This window comes from Lepisma saccharinum, assembly GCF_977018435.1.
Source record: "Lepisma saccharinum chromosome 15 unlocalized genomic scaffold, izLepSacc3.1 SUPER_15_unloc_1, whole genome shotgun sequence".
In the NCBI taxonomy this organism is placed as follows: Eukaryota; Metazoa; Arthropoda; class Insecta; order Zygentoma; family Lepismatidae; genus Lepisma; species Lepisma saccharinum.
Genome location: NW_028142892.1, coordinates 489,515 through 516,239, shown reverse-complemented (window position 1 = coordinate 516,239; position 26,725 = coordinate 489,515). Strand labels below are relative to the sequence as shown.

The 26,725-nt window shown below is 38.5% G+C and overlaps 1 protein-coding gene across 2 annotated transcripts; it reads right to left on the bottom strand.

Moving 5' to 3' along the window:
- Nucleotides 1–9,201: 9,201 nt before the first annotated feature.
- On the bottom strand, nt 9,202–26,431 carry LOC145982235 (uncharacterized). 2 transcript variants are annotated; one of them, XM_083115807.1, is made up of 5 exons: nt 26,051–26,431; nt 19,978–20,060; nt 17,367–17,691; nt 13,426–14,222; nt 9,202–10,158 (listed from the first exon to the last, which is right to left on the bottom strand). In XM_083115807.1, exons 3-5 carry the CDS (start codon nt 17,641–17,643, stop codon nt 9,418–9,420), a joined length of 1,815 nt encoding a protein of 604 aa, XP_082971933.1. In that variant the 5' UTR covers nt 17,644–17,691; nt 19,978–20,060; nt 26,051–26,431; the 3' UTR covers nt 9,202–9,417. The 2 variants fall into 2 exon arrangements, with proteins under 2 accessions (XP_082971933.1, XP_082971932.1); XM_083115806.1 differs by lacking the exon at nt 26,051–26,431 and adding an exon at nt 21,564–21,766.
- Nucleotides 26,432–26,725: the final 294 nt, after the last annotated feature.

The following is a 26,725-nucleotide window of genomic DNA, read 5'->3' as shown; positions in this document are numbered from 1 at the left end:
ACTGGCCAGCCTGTAGGCAGCCAATGTCATCAAGGTCCCTGGGAACCAACGGACGACCTTGACGGATTCAATGGGACTTTAAACTATGTAGGGGGAAATTTGGTTTCCCAATGAGCAAGCGCTGAACGAAAGCCAGAGAGCCATCGTTTCACTCGGTTGGTGACCTCAGTGTTGCGAACTTCACGATAAGTGTCCAAGTGCGCTGTATACTGTCAGCGACATAGCATATCCACCAAACTAGTTAAAATTTATATTCATAAATAAACTTTAAAGTTTTCTAAACACAGGAGAAACACAAAAATATGATTGCTGACACACGGATGACATATTCTATGGGAAGATAAACGTTACCGAGCGTTCGGTCTATTAAGACAGCTAATATGTCCATGGACCCATCCGCCAAATAGAGCTGGTAAAACTTGCTGGCCGCGGTCACACTTTTTTTCAAGTGCTTTGCGAAGTGAAAAGTTACGGTTTCTCAGGCGGGAGAATTTCTATTTGCTTGCTTCAAAAACTTTAGTGTTGGCATTGTATACTATTTACTACGGGAAGAACTACGTGGTGCCAAAGTGGATTTGTGAATATTGCAATGTGTGAAAATCTTGAAAATTGTTTAATCATCCCCGATCGTTTGTTGCATTAAATTTGTTTGTTGCGACAACAGACCAACCGAAATTCGAAAAATGAACAACTGCGCCAGGACATTCATCTTTCCCTTAGAGACGTTATGGAAACAGTATCAGGTAGAGTGCTCATTTTTTGAGTGTAACATACCATGTAGAAGCAATGAATTCTTGGTTTTCTTAATTTTTATGGATCTGCTTCCCAGGGTGCAAAATCCTGGGGAGGACGGGGGATTTCCCCACCAACAATCTTGCCCTCAAAAATCCCCCCACCAAAAAATTCGGGGGGAGATTTTTTTTACAACAAACGAAAAATAAGCAATTACTTTAAATTTCAAATATACTGTACTAAGAATAATATCGAAAACATACACATATTAGTGTAGTTGTGAGTGTTCAATGCTTTTTCTCTCTCAAGAGATCATTAACAAATCTACACCAATACACACAATAAAAGTAATAAAAGAATGAAAAACAATAACAACTATGAAATTTAATTGATTTATATTAACATAAAGCAAAATCTAAATAAAAACTTACACATAATAAAACCACTTCAACTATTTCATAATTTATTAACATCTTTAACCAGTTAGTAAAGGAAGTAGTTTGCTACGTTATAATATATCATATATAACAATTTTATTTCTTTTTTGTAATTAATAATAATAATAATATTTTTAATTTAGTAATTTATGTTTATTTTTAATAACATTATAAATATGTATATCATATAACTTATATGAATGTTTGTGGGGGAGGGTGATTTGTAGATTACGATCTTTCTCCCTCCCACCAGTCTTCAATGATTTCGCACCCTGCTGCCTCCCCAACGGAAAATGTCACCGCACGCCACTGATAGAGTTATACTGTATTAGCAACAAAAGTGTGATAACGATTAACGAACTATCACTAGGGAACAAATTTCAACTTTTTTTCTGTATCCTGGATGAAATTGCACGTTCCTTACTTATTTCGGTTCTAGAAATTCAGAGAAGGTCTCAAAATTTGTGTATCACGTCACATTTTCGAGATATACAGGGTGTACCAAAAGTCACGGAACAGAGACTTTGAATGTTCTTAACTTTTGTACAAAAAACGATAGAGACACGAACCTTGTATTAGTTATTAACTTTGTTTATATGGATATTCTATAAACATTAAACATGAAAATAATTCTCTGCATGAACGTTCAGTATGGAATAAAAGCTTGTAAGGTGTAAAAAATATGCTGTACGAAGGAAATAAAAACATGGATAAAAGACAGATATGGAGTTGCTTAAAATAATTTTCGATGTGTGTCCATGGTCTCAATGCGTATTTATCGAATTGATAAAAGAACGATACATTTTTATACATTCTATGCCTAAAAAGGGAAAAAAGGTGAAGTTCCCCGTGCATGTAGCACCATGGAATAAAGGCACATTAGGGGATGTGGGAGTAATTCTGTGCATTACAGATGATTTATAGGATTGATTATGTCATGTTCATAAAAATATGTTGTTTTCTTTTAAATTACGAATTGTACTGGCAACATTAGTCGTGTCAGAGTCAAGTACCAGGTGTGCCGACATCTGGCGATGTTATTCAATTGATTTCCAGATGAAACAAAAGATTTGAAATTTATGGTGCAAAAAAGCAACCTACCTGTATTTTTCTATCTCACACTATCTTCTATATTTGAAAGAACCTTCCTGGTCACGAGAAATGTTCAATTCCACTGTGGTGGATATTGATTTAGGAATTGGGAATCCCTCACTATGTGCTACCGACCAATGCGAAGGGCACATCGGCATATACGCATGCTTTTATTCTTCTAGAAATAGCCACGCATTTCAGTGCGACAAAAATAACGTGGTTCCTTGGTTCAATCCATACCATAGAGATATCAAAAAGCCTTGAATGAATACCATTCAACCATTCTCTTAGTGTTACATCACTGCTATGACATGTGCCATGGGAGGCCATGATCTACCAGCGACAACCAAAGAACAGTCGGTACACTATCTTTACACAATTTGTGATGTTTTTACATTGAAATTTTGGAATGCATTGCTCAGAAATGTAACAGAATGTGTCAGGGTGATATACACAGCTAAGGGGTTATTTCAGTCAACATAGTTTATCACAGCATAGTCCACTGTGTCACTGCACAAATCAAACACTGTAAACTGCATGTTTATTTATTACGATATGGAATAATATATTTTATTGTAGCACATAGGGTTACAATAAACCTCACATACCAACACATAGGACACGACTGAAGGTATACATGATGATTTGGCATGCAAAAAGTTTGCAGTGTTGACAGATTACAAGAAAAGCAGAATTTAGCGGTGCATACATTACCCATATTATACGAAATATGTCACCCGTATCTCGAAAATGATACGTGATGGAGAAAAATTAGTGGCAAATCCGAAATCAGCATGCCAAAATTAGTTAAGAACACATACTACCTAACAGGATACAAAATGGCTGTTCCCTAGTGCTATTAATACTCTTTTGATCAAAATTCACATTTGTGGGGAATCATCAGTTAAAGTAATTCTCACACAAAGAGTTTATTCTTATGACTGTGCAGATTTGAACAAATGATGAAAAAACAATTTGCATCATTGTGACAAAGAAAATGAAAACAGTGTTCCAATTGAGACCCTCAAATCTGGCGAATATCAGATAACATCAACAAAACCTTTTTCAATGTAGGGAAAGCCAAAGGCACGTAATAAAAACCTGAAGTATGCAAAAATTGCAGAATAGCGATTTTTTGGCACGATTAAGCTAAATAGGCACTCACCCTCAAAATGGGCATTTATAGGCACTATAAAAATGTGTTTTTGGACTAGAAACACCATGAAACGAACTTAAACATTAAAGCCTGTTTTACTAAAAAGAAATAAAATAGGAAAAAATCCATACCCTAGTCATTAGTATTATTCTAACTCGTTGCTTCGCCCTTTGAGACTGCAGGAACGCACATGGTATGTAAAAGTAAAGTGCTCCCCTGTGCTTTGCACCTTGCCATGAAGGAGTATAGGGGGTGTGGTTAGTGCCTCACACTTCCTTCGCACATCGCGCTGCGACGCCAAAGGTCCCGGGTTCGAATCCCGCTCAGGCTTGGTTGTTTGTGAAAGTCCATTCATCAATTTCATCATTTCATCACTCATCCCCACCATCGCAAATTAGTCAAGAGGCACAAAACGCAAAGTAAAATAAAATCAATCAATCAATCAACCCACACTTCCTTGATCACAGCCGAAGGTGGGGGTGATGTGGTGAGCACCAAGCCCTTGGCCGCCTTACCCCGCAGAGTTTCCTCGAGGTATCCACTTAATACGACGCTGGGTGAGCGTCGGAGCTGCTTGAACAGGTAGAAAAAATCCTGGATCTCTCCCGCCGGGGATCGAACCTCTTTCTCGCATGGTAGCAGTGGCGTAGCATGATTCTATGAAAGGTGTAAGGCTTCCTTAGATAAACCTGATCTGAATATTGGATAAAGAAAACCCAAAGATATCTTAACTAAATAGAATCTATTTGAATGTAACTCATGCATGGGCATACTCAATTTCAAACAAAATGCACACACTCTATGTTAACAATAATAGCATATGTATGTATGTATTACTTAATGAAAATTCTCATTTATACTGTAACTCGATCCGACGATCCTTTAGTCTGAACACTTCCACCACGTCGTCGTAGAATCGGGAGTTTCTGGTCAATTTCTTTAGCAGCTGCTTTTCAATGGATATCAGTCCCAAGTCAGATTTCCTTGCCTGAGTCAGTGTGCTGCGTTGAAATGTGTGAATCCTCTTCAGTGCAGAAAACTACTTTTCCACCGACGAGCTTGAGGCAGGAACAGTGGGGAAGAATTCTGTTAGTTTGTACACTTCAGTACACTTGTTCAACAGCTTCATTCAAATGGGTAGTTCAAACACACTCTATACTCAATATTCGGCTTCAGAATAAATTACCTATAGCTCAACTTTCAACTGGTAGCAATTGACAAATTTCGCATACAGCTTAGTTAAGCACACAAACTCTTCTTCTGGAAAGACCATGTCATATTTTTATTCTTATTATTCTTTTTGTTTCACTAAAAAGCCATTTGTGGGAAATGCGTAAGATACAATTTGCAAATGCAAATGCATTCAAAAATATTACTCATTATCATGGTTACAATATTTGCGCACATTTTGAAAAGCATATCAAGCAACTTAGACAAAGGAAAAGGTAAAAAAAATATCTGTAAATTATAACGCTAAGTATTACGCGCATGCTTTTAACATTACGGGCAACTGGGATGCACGCGCCTAACTTTGCGGGTGCTGCCGGATCTAGAATTGCCAGACATTCCTCTTTTATCTTTAACTTCGCTGCTTCTAATGAAGGTAATATCCAACATTAAACCATCTCTTTGTGAACTTAATAGTTAGTTTACACATTTAAAATGACATCCGTTTTGTTAGCTACACCGCCCGTCAAGCATTGTTGAAACAATACGGGAGTCGAATTTCTTGGTTCTCTTCTGACCGTGCAAACAGACGCAGCGGGGACAGAAATCTCGCTAGATAGCACCCACTCGTAATGTGCATTACAGTGCGCGAGAACCGGGGCGCCCTGTCATTGGTTGATAAGATACTACGTAAGCAAACACACCTGCCATGGGCGAGTCCAAATCATTTTTTCCATTCACCCGCACGCAAGTCCTCTCAAGAGGCCTTACAGAGAAACAACTCGAAACAAAACAAGTCCTCAATTGTTTCGTTAAAAATTCTACTTGAAGTCTGATATTGCTATGTGTGTTCAAGCGTTAAATACGGGAATGAAATACGTTTTCTTCAATAATTTCAGCTTGTAAGGTGGACTTACAAGCCTTACGTGGACACTACGCTGCTGCATGGTAGTCAGACACCCTAACGACTGAGTCTGTGCACTTCCTTTTCGGTTGATTGATTTAGTTTATTTTACTTCACTTTTCTGCCACTTTTGGCCAATCGCGAAGATGGGTATGAGCGATGATATGATGATTTTGATGAAGGAACACTCACAAAGAACACCCATAGCAGGTCCGGGATTAGAATTCAGGACTCCTGGCATTGTGGCACAGTGTGCTAACCACTCCACTATGAAGATCGGCCAGTTCCTTTTCGAGTTATTTATAGACGATACAGAAACGCATAGTGAGAATTTTTATTATTAAGTAATATTTACTTTCATGAAATAATGAAGCGAACGTGTAAAATCAACAATGATCTGAAAGTGTAAAATCAACAATGATCTTGCAAGAAAAGGATGGAAGAAACGAATATGAGGTAAGTGTAAGGTGCCTGTCAATTTCCCCTGCTTTTGAAAGTGTGCTAGAAATGTTCCTGGCATTAAAATCATATTTCTTGAAACAATCTAAACTACCTAAAATGTTAATTCGGTTTTGGGAAATAAGTTAAAATAAATCTTACTTGTTACATTTGCATTCAGTTGTGGGGATATTTCATCTAATATCCAAGAATTACAAAAGGGGTAAAAATATGTGTTTCTTATTGTAGATATTCTTTGTCCTTTGTTAAATAACAGATTAGGCGATAGCTTTCTTTGCTTAAAGGCAAGAGGAAGTTACTGAAAGAGATCACCTGAAAAGTATATGAGCAAAATGTTGCTAAGATTTTTTAATATTGCTTAAATTGTGTGTTATGGAAAATGTGGTGCAATTTTCTGCGGTGTCCTCTTTTTTATGACTCTGTCCTCCTTTTTCGCCATGCTCTGTCCTCTTTTTTGAATGTGTCTCTCTGGTCACCCTATTCTTGTATTTGTTCAGATGGGCAAAGGACTTTTTGGGTGGGTTGTTGTGCAACACAGTGCATAGTATTGACAGTTTGTTCTCACATGTACACCCAACAGAAAAAGAAACAGTAGGCGAATTGTCCACCACCACTTTCATTCAGCCCGTATTGCACAATGTGATGGCAATGAATTGAAATAAAGATGTCAATAAGCAGAGAACAATGCCTGCTTCGAACCAATATAGTTTCATTCCTTAAAACAATGCAGGATGTAGAATACAAATGAAATGAAATTAGCAATGGACAATTTGCCCACCATTATCTTTGCTGTTGACTGTACAGTTAATACTTCACCCAGAGTAGTTATATTTCATTCACACACTATAACAGAGCCCAACTGGATGCCTTGCATCATTTTTGAGCCTCTGATTTGTAGATATATTAAGTTTATCAAGATTGTTGATTGGCTGCAATAGCTTGGTAGGATACTCTTGTGCAGTGTCTCAACCGCCTGTCTGGTATTAATTATACTGGGCGACAAGAGGTTCTGCTGAAAGTGGTGTACAAATAACAATTCTAATTTCATATTTGAGTTGAGAGTCCATTTTATGCACAAATAGACTCCTTAAGAGTAGACCTACAGTTTTAAAGTGGGATCCAAACTACTATGTGGTTCCACCTGATATTGAACCCAGGATCAATTGATCACAATGTGATGTTACCACTTTGCATCCATTAGTTTTATAAAGTGTTTTCCAATAAGAATGATATGATTTTGAAATGAACTGGCGACTATGCTTCAAATGTTGCAACTGTCACTAGTTGTCATTTGTGTTTAGTATAGTGAATTCATCATGGCTAAATACCAGCTTCAAGAACGTTTGGTTATTATCCAAAAAATTTATGAAAATTGACGTTCTTTTTTTTAACTTGAAATTGAACATAATTTTGGGTAAAAAAATATCTTCTCAGATGAAACTCATTTCTGGTTAAGTGGGTATATTAAACAAAATTGTAGTTTTTGGCGTGGAAACAATCCACAAGAGATTTGCGAGAAGCCCATGCATCTACAAAAGGTCACTGTATGGTGTGGTTTATGCATATTTTTTTTCCAAAACTAGGTAGGAGATGCAGTTACAGTGACTGATAAGCAGCACCGATTGATGTTAACAGATTTTTTGTGGCCAAATTTAGATGAAATTGATTTGGAGGATGTGTGGTTCTAACAAGACGGTGCCACATGTCACACTGTTAATGCCACTATCAACTTATTGCAAGAAGAGTTTGGTGAAAGGATAATTTCAAGAAATGCAACAACTGTTAGTTGGCCTCCAAGAATTTGGGATTCCAAGTCCTTTAGATTGCTTTTTGTGGGGTTATTTGAAATGTATAGTCTATGCAAACAGACCACGAACCCTTGATGCATTAAGATTGAACATCGAATGCTGCATTTGTGACATTAGGCTCACATTATTGCACTATTGCACAAAGTCATCGAAAATTGGGTACATCGAATTCGCCGAGGTACACACTTAAATGATGCGTAATTCAAAACCTAATGTAATACACTATGCTTCAAATTAATATAAAAAGTGTAGTTGTATCAGAAATAGTATTTATTTTATTTCATTGTAAAATTATATCGTTCTTATTGGAAAATGCTATAATTGTCAACAAGCCTAGACATAATTGACCTATTACTATACATGATTATGCCAGAATTTATTCATCAATATTTAATTTCAGTGGCATATGTTAATTCATGTATAACGTTTTAAATACTGTAAAGGTATTTACGAGGAATTTTTTTTTAATCCGGGCATAGACTTTTAAAAGAAAAAATTACCAAGCCATGATCTCATTGTGACCCACTATGTGCAGGTCTTTTGTTTTATCCAGGATGGGTGGGAAGTCTAGTGTATACAATTTGATTGAAGTCCGTGCACACGAGTCCTACATTCTCTCACCAGATTAAATAGCTTGCACAAATTTTACATGATTTACATATCAAAATCTCTCTTTACTTTATCTTCTGGTGACTAATAAAACTGATTAATGCAATTACTGTATCATGCGAACTGAGCAGAGAAACAAGTGCAACTTGTCACTTTAGTGTGATCTCTCTCCCTAATAAATCATCTCTCTCTGGTGTACAGTTGGCAGCAAATGTAATAACTTGGCAAACTATCTTATCACAATGTTCTTTTCCATTGCGCAATGCTGAGCTCAAGAATAGAAAGAATAATGCCAGCATGGCATAGGTCAACACCTGATCAAGAATCAGAATATTTTCATCCAAGATAAAGTAAAAAAAAAACAGCAATGGACACACTGAGGGCACTGTGTGAACGTGATGAAGTGTACTAGCGTAATTCTGTTGATTTTTCACATAACTCAAATATTCACAACCACAATCACCTGAGTGAAACAGCAATGCATTGTCTGCAGTTGCAATATAAATTGAACCATTTTCTTTTCATCCAATGCCAGAAGTGAACACTTCTGTTTAGCTAAGTTGCACAAACTTCAACTGTCCAAACGTATAACATATTTTATTAGGAAAATAATTTTCAGTATTGATCTTTTGAATTTTCATTCAAATTATAATTTCTGCAAACAACATTAAAGTATTTCATTATCTTAACCTGTGACACTAATTCCTGTCAAAAATATAGTTTAAAAAACAATTATATTGGCACAAGCTGTAAGGTTTAGGTGTTTAAAAAAAAACAACAGATTCTTCACTCAAAATTATTTAATTGGAACTATCAAACCAAACTGACATTTTCTTTCTTGTTCTAACATTCTTACATAGACTGACCATTTATTTACATTATGCCATCATGGGTACAGATTTAAATTCTAGCTGACCCATTGATTTAAGTATCATCCATTACAACTGAATAAACAATAAAAAATCTAAAAAAGATACAAAATATCAATACTTGATTAACACGTTCCAATTACCATACAAGATAATTAACTACAAATCAAAACTGTTCTGAAAATTATTTCTTTGCCTGCAAAACCTGCTGCAGCAACATGTCACGTAGAGTCTTCACCAAATTATCCAATTGTTGCTCCCGCGCTCTAAGTCTCGCATTGTCCATTTCTAGTTCTTCGACACGATTGTTCATTTCCACATCCCGTTGCTTCCTGTTCTGCCTAGACTTCCTAGAAGCCTCATTGTTACGATCCCGTTGCAATCTATACTTGCGGCTATCACTGTAATACTCTTCGTCGGTATCTTCCTTCACGGTCACGACGGGAGATGATCTCTTCTTCGGTGGAGACTCTGCCTCGTCGGCATCCTGCTTCCTCTTGTGCGTGCGACGCCTCTTGGTGCTCGGAATACTGTCCTGCAAAGTCTCAGTCTTCGTTACTGGAATAATTAGGCTGTCACTCTCGCTCTGGGTTGACATACAAGGACTCTGGGCATCATACGATGTACTTGCTTCACTGTAGATCTCAATAATAGGCAATATTGTGTTATCGACGTGTACAGGTTGGGTTCCTGGTATGGTCACTGGCAAAATCCCACTTTGAAGTGCACTGTTACACTCCTCAACGTGTACTGGTTCAACTACTTGCATAGCTTGCACTGGTGAAACACCAACTGCATTGTTGCATGTTTCAACTTCAACTGGTCTTGCTAGTTGCACATTTTGTGCAGATAAAGGTTCACTTTCTACTCTACTGTTGATTTCATTCTCTGTGTCCAACCACAGTTGTGACGCATCTTGTTTGTCCTAGGAAAGAGTAAATTCTTACATGAGTGACTATGTATGGTTAAAAATTTAAGCAATGCAACAATTCTAATCCTGTTATACAGCAGAACACCAATTTTACAGTATACATTCTATCTTGATGGCAACACGATAGCAAAATGATAAAAATTTTTCTTGGATTTTTAAGTTCTGTATTTTTGACTATTTTCAGTTTTGTCCCTTAAAAAAATCAGGGTTCCACTGTAGCAAGGAAAAGACATGATGGAATATATATCATCTGCATTATGTACATATTTTACGTTCATAGGATGATTAGTTTTCACTGAATGAATAAATAACATACAAATGAAACAAAAAAAAAAAAAAAAATCGAGCTTTATTGATTGTAGTTGCAAATGTTTCATAAAACTAACGTCTTTCTTTTTGACAGCACATATTGTTCACATATTAGAAGTTTGGATATAGATATAACGTGCTGGTTGGAGTACTCCATGTTAAAATTACTACAGTGAAATTAAAAACCTATGTCACTCCACTGGAAGTTCATACATGTGATTATTCAGGAATGAAAGTGGAGGACTGTCTCACAACACCCTATTGGACTGTAAAGTACAAACCTTCTCAAATAACACCGGGAAATATGCAAATCAATATAGGATCAGACAGCAAGAAAAAGCTCTCAAGGAATGCCCTATAATATGAAAATCATTTTCGAGGGAATAAGTGCAATTTTGAGGAAATTTGTTCGTCATCTCTACTTTCCTGCACACAAGGTGGTGCAACATGGGAATAAAGCACATAAAACCAAGGACTGCAAATGTTGCACCCTGTTTCACAATGTTGCAACAATTTAGTAATCGCCTAAGAAGCACATATATTTCATGTAATTCCACAAGCAAAGGCAGTTGATTAAGTGTTGGTACCAGAGGAACAGTGCTTACACACAAAGTTGAAACCAAGATGTGTTGCAGAAACTCCTTAGCTGCATTACTCAAACAGGTACAGTTACATTAAATTTTGACATTTTTCACCTTCTCTTCAAATTGATTTGGATTATTTTACTTTGCTCTTCTGCGACTTTTGGTTAATAGCATAAATTAGGATGAGCAATGATATGATGAAGGGACAATCACAAAGAATCTTTCAAGGTTGACATGGATTCCACACAGGAGTGACAGTGACATGTCGTGTCAGAAGACTGGTTGACTGAAGGTTTACGCAGTCATTCAAGTGATATGTGTTGCCTGTTCCGATAACAAGAGAATGCTCAAATTTTGATTTAGGTACACCTCTTGCTGAAGATTGGCTAATCGGGACTGGATCTACAGCTTCAAGTGGGGTCTGAAACACCGTGAAACTTGCCTCCACTTGGGCTTGAACCTGGAACCTCTAGATTACAAGGCAACATCGAGGAGGCATCTCAGTCCGTGTTTCTAGGACTTGTAGTACACAGAAATGTGTTTCCTTCAACAGGGATTACATTCAAGGACAGTAAAATAGGTTTCATAAAATTATGTCACCGGCCTTCCTGGTCGAGTGGAAATGTCACCTTGTAATCAAGGGTTCTCAGGTTCAATACCCCGTAGAGGCAACTAGTGGTTCAGATCCAACTTGAAACTGTAGGTTCAGTCCTGATTAGCCTTTCTGTGCATAAAGTGGACTTAAAAAAAAAAAAAACTCAATATATGGCAAAGTTTTCTGAATCCTGACACTGAACTTTATTGTTCAAGATCGTATATTTCAGTGTGCATAACATATATTCCTTTCTTTAAAGTACCAATATGTTTCTTTGAAACTAAAAAATAATAGCATAATCTCTCTTTTAGTCTCTTGTGGCCGCGGTGGCTCAGTCGGTAACACGTCTTGACTACCATGCTCAAGGTCCCGGGTTCGATCCACGGCCGGTTCAAATCCGGGAACTTTTCTAACGGTGGAAGCGGCCCCGGCGCCTACCCAGCGTCGAATAACATGGGTACCTGGGGGAAACCCTGGCGGGTAAAGGCGGTCAGGGGCGTGATGCTGATCACATCACCCCCACTCACGACCGGATCAAGAAAGTGTGGGGCGTTACCCCCGCACCCCCTATACGCCTTTATGGCGTGGTGCTATGCACAGGGGAACACTTTTTTTTCTCTTTTAGTCTACTGTTACATATTACAAGCATAAAAACACACTTTTCATTGTAACGTTTCAGGAGAACACACACTGACTTCTGCAGACATTATATAATATAATTATTATATAATACACCTCAGCGTGTGTTCTTCCGAAACGTCAGAACGAAAAACTGTTTGTATGCTTGTAATAACTATTCTACAATGCATACATACAAGAAAAATATAAAAAACAATAGTAGGATATATTAAGTAAAAACTCGGAGTTTAAAATATCCATTTTGAACATAATTTGAAGGATCCGGGAAAAAACCAGGTACGGAAAATTAAATTTTACTTCAAAATGTTGCTGGACATGAAAATGTACCAAAAAAAACATATGTTTTGAAGAATGGTAGTGTCAAATGTGTGTAATATGTTGTCAAGTCCAGTACATCATCAACATGGCAGGAAATGACAACACTGCCTCGCTTATGACAGAAAATTGACTTATTACCTAGTTTTTTCCCCATCCTTCATTTATAGTCTTATAAGACTGAGTAAGATGTTTGTACAGGATGACTTGTCGGAAACTGACTGTTTGCCAAGTGGATAGTAGACAGCTGGTAGTGGAGGAAAGGAGCTCAGGAAGGGGCCATTCGTTTCGGGGCAGCCTGCTGTTTCGGTTCCAATGCAGCAGTGGATTATACAGCACCGCATGTTCGCTTATGAAACATGTGTTTGAAATGGGGAGTCTGTCATCGCACCACAGCAGAACTTCAGTCGCCATTTCAGTTCGTTTTTTCCTATAGGGGTACTTGAAAGAAAGTGTGTCACACCCCCTGCACATTACAGGAGTTGCAAGCTGGCATTACGCACGAGGTGCATTTGATTGACGTTGAGCTGTTGGCCCGCGTCATGGCAGACTTCTAGCGGAGAATGGAACTCTTAGCCGCCACCTGCGTGACATCATTTTTCCATACCCGACTATGTCAACTCAAATGTTAACTGTTGCCCTTACGTTCCGTACCTATAAACTCTATTTCTCTTGCACGGCAACTGCATACTCTTCATTTGATAAACGTCCGTTTCCCACAAGTCACCCTTTATAACTTGAAGTCAACATTTTTTTGGAGGTTCATATTTACAAGGTTTTCCTGCATCTAAAATTACACTACTCTTAAAATATACTCACATTGCATATGAAAGATAGAAGATCGTAACGCTCATCGACATCTGTAAGCTGGCGTATGACCTCTGGTGTGTCGGGAACCACACAAGTCGCTGCTTTCTTGTTGAGGTTCAGCTTCAGATTTCCTTGGCTCAGCTTTCTCCTGGCTTCGCCCAGAGGCTTCTCCTCCATCTTCCTACTGGTTCGGTTGCACAGGGTGCTTCCTGCCGTCACGGTTGGGATTGTTGCAAGTCCCTTAGGACTGCCACTGGGCACCTTCACTTCGTTTACATTTGAAACCTGAGGCTTTACGTCTGGTATAGTGACGGGCAAATTAACAGTTGGCATAATGCCATTTTCAGGAACGGTCAAGACTAAAATCACTGTTGGCCTACTTCCTTCGGTAGCAGGCATCTCTATTACCTCGGCAACATTGAAGCTTTGTTTCTTAATATCATCAGCTTCTTGCTTCATCTGGGGTACATTTTCCCCGATATTTTCGTTATTATACTCTACAGAACTACTGTTCACGTCACTCGTGATCATTTCTTCGCTTAGTTTATTAAAATCAATCATCGTATTAAACTCATTCAATTGAGAGTAAATATCATTTCCAGTTTCAATATTGCCAGTGTTGTTGACCCCTGGTAATGATTCCGATATATTTACAGGCATCTTATTTTCATCTTGGATCTCGTCATAAAGGTCATCAAGAACGGATTTCTGTGACTCAACGTTGAGTGGGTAAGGAGATCCCCAAGGATCGAGATTATCATCATGTAAAGACTGGTTCGAGTTCGAAAACTCTGTCAGTTCAGGTTCTGAAACATAAAAACAGCATTTATTAGCAGAATCAAACAAATGAGTGCACAATAGTTCTTAGCAAATATCACACGCACATGATGTACACAGCACAGAAATTGAAATAAATATTACGGCTAAGCCAATGTCGATGTATCGGTATCCGAAAGTATCGGTTGGAATTTATTTAAAAATACCGGCTCATATTACTCCAGCATTTTTGTCTTTCACGGGGTCTGCAAATTGACATGCAACATTTTCGTGGGTCTAATTATCATGGAAATTATGCAAAATTTGAAGTTTCATCCTATTTCTTATCATTTATGTGTGAAAAAACTGAATTTTGAGATTTAATTCTTCAACATTTTAAAGTTAAAAATATGGTAAATGTATGCATATAATTAAGAGTGGAATACCTACAGGTTACTATTATTCAATATTTTCAACATCTTTTAATCATTATATGTTCAGGAATCAGTGCAAGTATCGCTATCAGTTCAAAGTGGTTTCGTCTCAGTGCTAACAAAAATGCTAGCAACCTTACACCTTCTTGACTGCATCAAGAGGGAATGGATTCCCATCAGATCCCCTCCATTTTCCGTGGGACAGTTTTAAAACATGTCTGTGCCTAATATAAACTGTTTGTGTTTCAATGCCATTTCCAAAACAAAAAAAAACAAGTCTCTGAATCTTTTGTGTAATAATGCTCAAAATCAGGGAAAGACTATGCTCACCCTATCATCTGATATGAATTATTCTACTTGATAATGTAGGCTATTTTGCACCCATCACACGATACGGGGTCCAGCCCCTTATATTAACAAAAATAAAAGCATGTCTGAAAACAAAACTTCCCTCATCTTGGTAAGCTAAAAAGGGGACTCAGCACAAATAAGGACAAAACACAGGACAACACAGTACTGTCCATGGGGGTCGCCAGAGCCTCGTAAGTCTGCAGTCCAGGGTGTACTATGTGGAAGTGAGGTTGTGTTGACATTTTATAATTCAATTTCTATGCTGTATACATTGAGATTATATATAAACAATGAAAGGCATATAGATACTGGTTTAAAGAAGGCAAATCAGAAATCACAATGTCCTTGTTGGTCTACCTATTCGGATCAGATTGTTGTGGAAATTTCACCTACATGTTCAAGACAAGATGCTGATGAAATAGTGAGCTCAACACCTAACCTACCATTTTAAATTATTGCTATTCCAGTATGGCTTGCCTTGGTAGGGTCCGGTCTTCAAGTACAAAACTTAAATGTGGGCCGTGGCACACATCTTCAGTTGGCATTGGTACCAATGGTGTACAAACATACCACGGAACAAGGATTGAAAGCAGGTAATGACTGAAGGTCTCTCCCGTTTTTTATTTATTAATAAAGTAGAAACTGCATTTTCCAACAAGTTGTAAAGCTGCTCTTAAGGCTTGGTGGACTTTCGGCGTATGCTAGCTAGCTTTTTCGGATTTTCCTCCTTTGGAAAACCACTACGATATCCCAAATTCTGAAAAATTACATATGCCTTGAACATTAACTTGAATCATCGAGTCGTTCGCTGTTGCCTAGATATTCACAATTGTCTCATGGCTACGTTAGCCTATTCAATTATCACAAATACATACACAACAGCAAAATCAAACAAGGATGCATGTGAATGCTTCGTAATGTAAGTTTTCAGATTGTGGAATATTATAGCTGTTTTCCGAGAGGAAAGTTCAAAAAAGGCTACTCTGTTCCTGGCCAAAGATCTATCCAACCACGAGAGCAGTCATATACAATAACTAAAGTTTCCCTTTCATATCCCCCCCTCCACCCACACACACACCTTTCCTTTCAGTTTTGTTCACTCTCTCTCTTTTAATGAAAGGAATGAAGCTATACATTACTGAGAGAAAATAAGTAAAGCAGATAAGGGAGAGGAGCTGGAAAATTGAACTTTTTGGAAGCTTTAAAATTTCTAACTCACACATACTGACTGACAAGATTATTAACTAACCTGTGTTTGGTACAACCTACCACGTTTCTGACTACTGTCCAGAGGCGTGGCATGCATGTAACCGGTGTTAACGCAGGTAACAGAAAATATAAAGAAATCACAAAGTTTTTTTCTTAATAAAACCACAACATTGTTAAATAAGTTAACCGAGTTTTGAGTATATTGCAGAGGACATTTTTTCTGCAACCGACAAAAGCGAAGAGAGAGGCCGTTCCGCTGCCCTCAAGAGGAAAGGGTGCCCGCCAATGCAAAGGGAGCAGCGGGGAAAGACTTGGGGGCAAGTGTGCTATGGGGTTATTCATATGCCTGTTTAGGGGCCCTGTTGCTGGTGCAGCCTACCGGATCAGCAAGTGTCGTCACATTGGATTTCCAGAAAAGAGCTAAATCCAGCCTAAAACGGGGATACAATTTCTCTGAAGCCACAAGAGCTAGACTGCAAAGCCAAAGCTGGCTTTCACTACAACTGAGACCGAAAAGATAAGTACTTGATGCGATTCGTGATTTGGACAAACCTTGCTCCAAAAAAACTAAGTTGGCAACAGTAGAATGTACATCTGGACTTCCATCGCTGCAGGAGGGAAATTTTGTAGTCTGCTCAACGCAGAAACGTCAAACTGACCCGAATGTGTGGTTCTTCTTCCCCTATCCACCTCTTTGCAAAGAAACAGATGCAAAGAAACAGATATGGTTGACAAGGCTCGACTACTATTCACTGGATTTCATGGTAACTCTCTCATGAGTGGTAGTTCTTTTTTGAGTGATTGTGGCTAAATAAATCAGTGAGCGGGTTGCCCAAAACAAAACAAAAAAAAATAAAGGCAGTTCTAGCAGAAACCTTGCAGCGCTGCCGCTGTAGACTGAGTGAACTCTGCTTTGGGGGAAGCAGAGGCAGCCTGCGATTAAGATAACACACAAACCAGCAATATGCTTAAAAAATGAGCTTCTTCAACAAGACCAAACAAAACATGTGGCAACAGCATCTGCATAAGTGCCTCTCTTCTGGCTTCCATTTGCTCATCCCTGTCCAGCAGACGATGGTTTCCTCGTTTCTAATTGGCACAGAAACTGCTGAGTGATCACTAGTGCAGGAAACATGACAGGTTGTACCAAACGCAATTTACGAGCAAGTTTAAGGACTTCAACATCTAAATTGGACTCACCTTGATTTGTTAATTCAGCCAAAGTCATGTCTGAATTTGTAGAAGTGTCCATATCCAATGTGGGCTCTGGAGTCTTGCACCAGTCGCTTAAGTCCTGGAAGTTCTCCAGATCCCCAAGAATGTCCTCGTTCCGTAACAATCTCTGTGTTGAGTCTGGGAGAGACGTACCGGCCACACTCGTCAACAGGTTCTTTGACAACATGTGCCCTGAAATTTGGTGAGTTGCGTTCCCCTCCATGGAAGCCCCAGTGGAGGAGCTCGAATTCTGCTGCTTCATCTCGCACAAATGGAGCCACAAGTTTAGGTCCTGACATGTTGCACGGGACTGCAAGTAAGGACATGAATGAGATTCTCAAATGTTTCCTACTACTGAATAAAATCAACACACAGAAGTTATATTACGGCAAATAATTCCTATTTACCGGGAATGAAACCTTTGACCTCTTACAAAATAGGCCTTTGCATTGCTGCAACCAAGATTAATTTCCCTACATTTCTATACTTTTCTGGGATATTCATCAAGGGGCCGAAAAGACACAATGAAGTGCAGAAAACTAAGATTTAATTGCATGGATATTTGTATGTGATATGAGTATTGGAAATCTAGTCAGTAGGGTGCCTGTCTTCCATGCGGGAGACCAGGGTTCAACTCCCAGGGTGGGTGATCTAAGGTCTGAATTTTCCCTGCCTTATCCCCACATAGTGGTTCTGGGACTCACTCAGCCTCAAATAAATGGGTACCAGGGGGCAACTCTAGGCAAGGGGAAAGGCAGCAAGAGCATGGTGCTCACATCACCTGCAAAATATCCAAGATCGAGAATATGTGGGGCCTTATACTTACATTTCCTAAATGTGCCTTCATGGCTTGGTGCTATATGCACAGGTTTAAGAAAATAACAATAAATTTAAGAACTAAATGTGTGTCATGAACCAATCAACTCTGTACTGTCTATCATGCTTTATTAAAATAAGAAGAGTCTGATAACTCCTTATTATGGCTTGGCTGAATAAACCTTTGGCCGCTGCCAGGGCAGATATTTTCAAATTGTCCTCTCCTTTCCAAAAACCGCTGAAAAATTGCATCAGCTTAGAATTCCATCTAGAGCACGAACGTGAATGTTCATGTGGTTTGCTTTTGCAGTTATCAATATATTACTGCACTTATGCAATCACGAAACTATTGCAAACTATACAGATAATAGGGAAAATAATCCACACAAGTTCACGTCAATGCTCTAGAAGGAATTCTAAGTTGAAGTAATTTCAGAGATTTTGGAATATCACAGCAGTTTTCCGAAAGGAAAGGGAAGTGTGAATAAATCTGCCTGGCACTGGGCAAAGATCCAGCCAAGCCTAACTGCTAGGAAAGCATTCTATTCCTAATAAAAAAAAAAACTTGTGCCTTACTCTTGCAAGGTAGGATAATGTATGGATAAAACAGTAGTCCAGATGAAAAGTAGAACTCCACCTTAGAGTAGAGGATATACATGTGAAAGGAGTGAAGGGTTAAGTGTTGAGGAAGAGACTTGCCATTGATATCCAAATGTCGAAGGCCTTCCTTAAGAGTGGTGAGCCACTTCAACCCTGCAGGCACAGGAAGCAGACCACTTCAACCCTGTGGGTGCAGGAAGCAGTCCACTTCAACCTTGCGGCTGCAGAAAGCAGACCACTTCAAACCTGTGGGTGCAGGAAGCAGTCCACTTCAAACCTGTGGGTGCAGGAAGCAGACTAACTTGAATCCTGGCACCCTAACCCTTATATAGGCCTCTGATGATCATGGCTACATCAGTGTATGCTGAGTGGCTCCACAGAGCTAAGCGTTAAAGAGCTTCCATCTGCTAACTGTAATATTTTTTTCATACATCACAATTTCAGTGTGAAACAGGAGCTGATATGCACCAATACTTGTTCAAGTCTCTATACATATAAAAAAAAACTCAAACTTTAAAGAAAACCAGAGGACAAAAATTTCATAGGACAACACAATTCTTTACCTTGGACATAAATGTTAAAGTCATTCTGCAAAAGTCGGGAGCTTGAGGGTTTTCACCATTACCCAAATCTCCTGTATGACACTTTTCATAACATGTCCCCCTTAAAATCTCTTCCTCAATTTTCATACACAAGACATGCACAAATGAATTCAAAATATTATGTAAATACTTGTCTATTTCATAATACGTATAATATTTAACACAACCTCTATCACTTGCTTAATTGTGAAATTCTTAGATCTGACATGAATTATGACAAAAATATTCATAATTCCTGACAGGTTATTAGGCAGGAATGTTTATTGAAATTTAACTGCACCCAAGATATATTCTAGTCACCAATAATGTCAGCTATGAACATGCATATATAACAAGGCAATTTTGTAATTTTAAAATTCATGTTTGCATTAATTGCAAACAATTGTTTTGTAAATCACATTCAAAATTATGGCACATCAAAACAAACCAGCAGTAATGGTAAGCCGAAACAATGTTATCACATAGGTTTGATGAAAATGTTAACTAGTTAAAAGGTGATAAATATTTCTCACAATATACTGAAAATAACAAAAAAAAACTTTCTAAAGCATGTAGAAGTACCTTCCTTTAATACTCACATTTAATTCTCCGTGTCCCTGGTTAGAAATGGTGATTACTTAGTAAACACTGCCCAGGATGGGAAAGTAGAGTTGATCTCAACCTACCAAAGAAACGTAAGTGTTAAAAATGCTAGAAAAGCTGTGAAACATTACACAGAAGTTGTACCAAGTGATACACACAGCACAGCATGTATACATGTAGGTGCACGACACTGGAATCCTGAACCAACCCAAAATTCCAACTTTCAAATTATTATCAATAAACCATAAGTCTGCATGTTTGTGCGTCTATGTGTGTTTTGGTGTGTGTCCATGCATATAGGTTAGATTTTTATTCATGTATTTTTTTAATAATTGATCTTTCCAGTTTTCAATATATTTCCCCTTTATGCAATATCTTATATGTTGTTTGCTAATTTTCATATGCAAATATTTCAATGTAAACATGGTTAAGTGAAAAAAAAAGTTACAAAAACTTAATTTCGTCATGAGAAACCCAATAAGTAAGTAAATATATACAACTATGTTCATACAACAACCACAAACATGCTGGAACTTGTTCTCACAGAGTTTATTGTAGAACGCACATTTACAATTAAAAGGGCTTGCTTCCCATGCCTGCAAAACCATAATTTCAGTCCGGCTAATCCTTGAACAAAGTATCAGCTTCCTGTGAACTTTAACATCAGAAAACAAGTATTTTAATTCTTTTAAAGGATTTTTAGTTCTCTCTATCTTGATTGATTGGGTTTATTTTACTTCGCTTTCTGCTACTCCCGATGAGGGTGAGTAATGATATGATGGAATTGATGAAAGGACATTCACAAAGAACACCCATGCTCAGTCCGGGACCAGAGTCTTTCTCTGACTGGAAATTATTTCGCAGTCTTAGGAATATATCTATGCAAGTACCTGTATAGTCAATGTTATTTGTATATCATGAATGCACACAGCAATACAGGGAGACAAAAAAAAATCGCCAAGCCAGAATGATATTGACAGAATTCGCATGACGTAGCTAACAAGGCATTACAATTGCTTTGAATGCCTATAATATGTAACAAACACTTCAATTGTATTACGTCAACGCGTTATCTATGAAAGGACTTTATAAATTTATCTCCGGCTCTTGACCCTTGTTCACACCTATATGTTGCGCTAGCCTTGCCTTTCTAGAAGGGCGAACGAAAAAAAGCGACGTAGAATAAGAAAATGTGTATCAATCAAGGAAAAAAGAACATTGCCATATCCAGCCAGATATCAAGTGCTAATTTTTCTTGCCGGCGTTTAGTGTAAAACAAACTCACAATTATCTATCGTAGGCTGGTTACATACATTTTCTTACAACCCGCAAGCAACACTTTGGTACTGGGTACATGGATAACTCCGCTCCGTGGTTTGCATGTCTCAACTTGTTCGGTTATGCTACGCTAAAATAATGCTGAAAGTGTTTCCGTAAATGCAATATGTTTCTACATATCAAAAACATAGTTTTAAAAAGCCTTGTTGTGCACGATGTCTTTAGATTCTGAAGAAAAAACATGACTTGCAAAAATATGTCCTTCGGTTTAAGAAAAACATTGTAACATGCAAAATGTACTTACTTTCCCACAGGAATTTGGAGCAGCAAGAAATACGCTTCGGAGATAGTGTTTTAACCACTTGCGTTCGATATTCTTGCGTGTATTTCTTTAAAGAGGAAGTATTCTACACTGTACTCTCTCTTTTCTGACTTTGCAGTGCAGGTACTATGCGGATTCACTTTACGTCAAACTTGTATCTAGAAGAACACTTTAACACTACCTTCAAAAAACTTGCAATGACGCGCGATGGCGCAACACTCTCCTTATGTAGTTTACCATGATGTCATCATTGACCAATAGAAAAGTAGGACATGTTGTCATTTTCAACTAATAAGGCTCGATCTTGCGCGCATGCCCAGTAAAACCTTTCCGCGAGGGAAATTTTCTCTCACGAGACGAGACAAAATTGATGTGGAGGGGAAAAAAGGGAAGTAGAGAGAGATCAATCGCGTGTAGACAAAGAAAAGCAAGGATGCCGCAAAAAAGGTCACAATGTAAAAGGCAAAAAATATTTATTTATTTTCGTTCAAAAAACTGTTCTTACAATTTAAGTAAGTTGTCACGTATATCTGGTGGGGATATCTAGGTACATCGAGGTCCCAGGTTCGAAACCCGAGGACTACAGGGGTGTATTGTTGTATTTGTCGTATTGTCTATTAAATCAATTAACTCTTATGGTCGCAATTAAAACACAAGTTATAAAAGCAACGTAAAATAACGGAAATAAATTAATAGATATAACGTTTTGTGCACTAAAATTATATTTAGCAGCTTATAAATTGGAAATAATTTGCTGTTGAAGTGCGGCTTCCATTCCTGGCAAGGGCACATTACAGCGGTTCGCATTCACTAAAGAGCGTATACTCTGTCCCAGCTAACTGTGGAGCAGGCAAACGGAAACAAGTACGAAATGCGACTTTTGGGACAGCATAATGAACCTCACGGAAGCACTTGAGAGACAGCCAGTTACTATAACTCGTTTAACGCGTTAAACTCGTGCGACTTTCGGAACGAGCCCAATGTCATATCATTACTAATCGTCGCGATTCACCAGTGGCAGAAAAGCGACGTTAAATAACAAAAATCAAATCAAAACTATGCAAACCGGAATGTTTATGCGTCGTCTTTGAGTAATGGAACCATGCTCTCCCATCAGACTTTGCGTTCGAATCATTGCGAGAATGGGTGTTTCATTGTGGAAGAATATACTTAGGTATCTCATAGGCATCTAAAAAAAATAAGTGGAAAATAGGGAGGGAGGGAAAACATCGCTCTTCTAACGCAACGATGATAAGACTACGTTATATCCAGGCTTTGAAATAAGAAATCCTTACCTGGGAGCACATTATGCTAATCGGGAGTACCTTAAATTTAAAGTGGGATCGGCTACAAGAACAGTTAGTTCTGAATCTTTCTGAAAAGGTGTTTTATGTTATTTTTATTTATATTTTATTTGCCTTCACAGGGTATTGAACCCAGGATCCCTTGATTGCAAAGTGACGACGTTAGCACTCCGAAAAATCTGAATGAAAGCAGTAAAGAACTGAAAAGCCAAAGTGATAAATGTAGACCCACCTTAAAATCACTACGATCATTATTTTTGACTTTGGACAACATTATAAAGCGTACGCTAGTGGCGCACAATGACAATATTTTGTGTTCCAGACTATCGTGCGATGGTGGGAGGGGTTGACCGAAAATGATCACCTCTGAATGCCACCACGTTTTGTGCATTTTACACACATCAACTTCTTACTTGGTTAGTCCACAACTGCAAAACATGAGAACTATAAAGGTACGACAATTACTTGTGGTGAAGAATTACGTAACCTTACGGATACAAAAGAAAATACAAAAAGCGAAACGTCCTTCAGCGGTCATTCCGAGTCTTGGATGCCGTGGGCGAGGCGCGAAGGTATTCCTAGTAAAACCAGGAAACTGATTTATCCATGAAGCCTAGTTGGAGCTCTGCTCACGACTCAATGCTTCAACAACGCAACGGTATTGCCTGCTGTAGCATGGAGACAGGTGTCAAGATAATCTCCAAGAATTAAAATCCATTTGAAGTGAAATGTCGATAACACAAAGTAGTTTCATTTCATTTTATGCTCAGATAGGCTAATCGGGACTGGACCAACAGTTTAAAGTAGGATCCGAACCCCCTGTGCATTGTGCCTCCACCAGAAATTAAAACTCGGAATAACAGGTTACAACCCAAACCTACCTTACTGTTTTGCACCGTCTCTACGTCAAAATCTAGTATATTTTCACCCATATCTTGTGTATTTCTTTAAACTTAAACTCGATTTTCTTTTTTAGAACTCAACTCTCGTATTTTTTCACCGAAAATTCGCATTTTATAAGTTTGACCAACACGTATCCTTGAATTCATAAACAAAACTTGGACCCTGTACTTTTTCGCAAAACTCGACTGTTGAATATTTTTATCCAAAAACTCTTATGATCTTGCTTATTTTTTGACCAAATCCTTATAATCTTGTATATTTTACTCAAAACTCTATCAACTGATCAGTGAATCTGTAGTAGCGTTACGGAAGGTGACGGATGGAATGCTACAGGTTGCGAAAAAGAAAAACGAGAAAAAAGGAATCGGCGAAATAAATAGGAAGAAAGGAAGCATTCCTTCCTTAAAATAAACACCAAGTCATCTTCCACATGAGTCGACAGTTCGTGTCGAAAAAACAGGTGGTGGCTGCAAGTCTCTCTCTCTCTCTCCATAGCAAAAACCAGTCTAGCACAGTTGCTTAGTCATTCCAATCTTACCGCCTCCCTGATCAATTGCCTCGGGTGAAAGAGGAACACACCAAAATCGGTGAAAATGAAAAGAACAAACATGTTGGAACAATCTCACACCAAATTAACATAAACATATGTCTGTATGGTTGCTATTTTTCGTTCAAGGCCATCCCGATGACGTAGTGGTAACGTCTTCGCCTTGTAATCAAGGGATCCGGGTTCGATACTCGAGACAGACGTCGTATCATACTCTAAACTGTCGGTCCAGTCCCGATTAGCCTATCTGTGCATAAAGTGGACTTAAACTTTAAACGCTTTTGTTGTTGTTGTTGTTGTTGTTGAGTTACAGTTGTAAGCACGCCTTATGCACAGAAAGTTTAATCGGGACTGGCCCTACAGTTTGAAGTGAGATCAGTCAGAATCCCTATGTGCCTCCACCGGGTATCGAGCCTGGGGCCTCTTGATTACAATGTGACGACGTTAAAACTACGCCATTGGGGTCTCAAACTTCAAACGCTGCTATTAATAAATCGACACTCGCGAGGGAATCCCCCTCTACCTCCAGATACGCAAGCCGGGACTTGAGCTTGAGCGGAATCTTCGAGCGAGATGCGAATGAACCACGAGGCGGCGAATTCGTGAGAAAGATACAATTAAAAAGAAATAACCATGAAATTAATACCAACAGCATATGTAATCCGAATGCACAAAGATAACCATGGACGTCCGCATAATTCCTACACAGGGGGGAAGGGGAAACAAGTTATATTTTCTTCCATAATAATGTTGCCCCCTAAAAAAAAATCACTCATTCAGTTTGTTCTTGCACTGCCGTTCTAAAAATTAACATAAATTACTGTACTGAAATGAAATAATATATCTGAGAAATATAATTTCAGGGTGACATTCATTTTTCAGAAAGGCCGCGGGCCCCCTTTCCGAACGTCCATCTGTGCAGTAAGAGAAATTAACGCTACAATAGGTACAAACAGTTCAAAACAATTTGATTTCAGTGACGCCCATGGTCTGGGGGGTCCTGTCCCCTCGTACCCTTTGGCGCCATCACTAGAATAATAGCTTTCACATGAATCCTTTGTTTACAAGTAGTAGATAATGACAATTAAGCCACCCCCTCTTCTGAACTCACAAGGTTACATTCTTATCTACAAATCGTAGTTGCGAAGAATTCATTGTTAGGTTCGGAGTTCGAGTGCATGCTCAAAATTTCCATATCCGTAACGTAATTGAAAGAAGTGTTTCATGTTACATGGATGGTCATGCAGCTAAAAATAACAACAATGAAATACGTATTTTAAACTTGCAGTTTCAGAACGCGGAGGCGGAAGTGCAAGTTTCCGGTTCAGAATGTTACGTAAATTCGCTGTAAAAATACACATAACAAAGGCTTGATAATAATATGCACTTCATACGAACGTCTATGTATATTTAAAAGTTCTAAAAGTATATTAAATGCTGCGACGAACAAAGGTGTGTTTTGTCCGTGCACGTGTTTGAGAGAGCAAATGACACTTTCGAGCACGCAGAAAGCAAACGTCACATTTACGTTTCGAATTTTAAATCCCAATCAAGTCTCTGGTGGAGTGCGGGAGGCGTCAAAAAAACAAAGTTTTAGCATGCCGAAAGAGAAAAAGAACCCAGAATCCGCGCGGGGATTTAAATTCCGTAATCTGACATTTAAAAACACATGTTACGTTCTTCAAACGTGAGATAAACAAACATCTATTACTTACCTTCCAGCCGAACATTCTGCACTTCTGTAAAGACGTTCTGTTAAGAAAGTTCATGTGTGATCTAAAAATATTATTATTAATATCCTTCTCAATTGTTCTAAACATATAATGTTGAAACACGTCTGGCATTAAAGAAGTTTGATTTGCTTCCAACACAGGAACTTCTGAAACAAACATCTGCAGATTTTCAAACAGAATAATTTTCGCCAGATTTTATGACTTGAGAAAGTTTATCGTAATCCGTCAAGCACAACAGTTATGTCACTGACAACAATCTGCCTTCCAAGTATGCAATTTTATTAAAACACGCAGCGGCACCAAAACACGTTCTAACTTGCACTTTGTAAGGATAGGACTGTGACGTTTGGCTACCTTGAGTTTCATCAGATTCAGCGGGCCACAGGAGCATTCACGCAGACGCACACCGTGCGAAAAGATGTGACGATGACTCATTCTCATGTGATCGTCGGTGCTATTGTGGCGCCTCGCACCGGTGAGTCGCGAAAACTGTTGTTCCCTCGTTGGAAATGAATTGTCATCGGCCTCTACGTGGAGTGCTTCGGCGCGTAAATATTTTTCCCCTTTACATTACGTAAAAATTCCCTCGCAGAGGCGCGGCATGTGATTGTGAATCAGTGGCGTAACGCTGTCCTATGCAGACCGCTCATAGGTTAA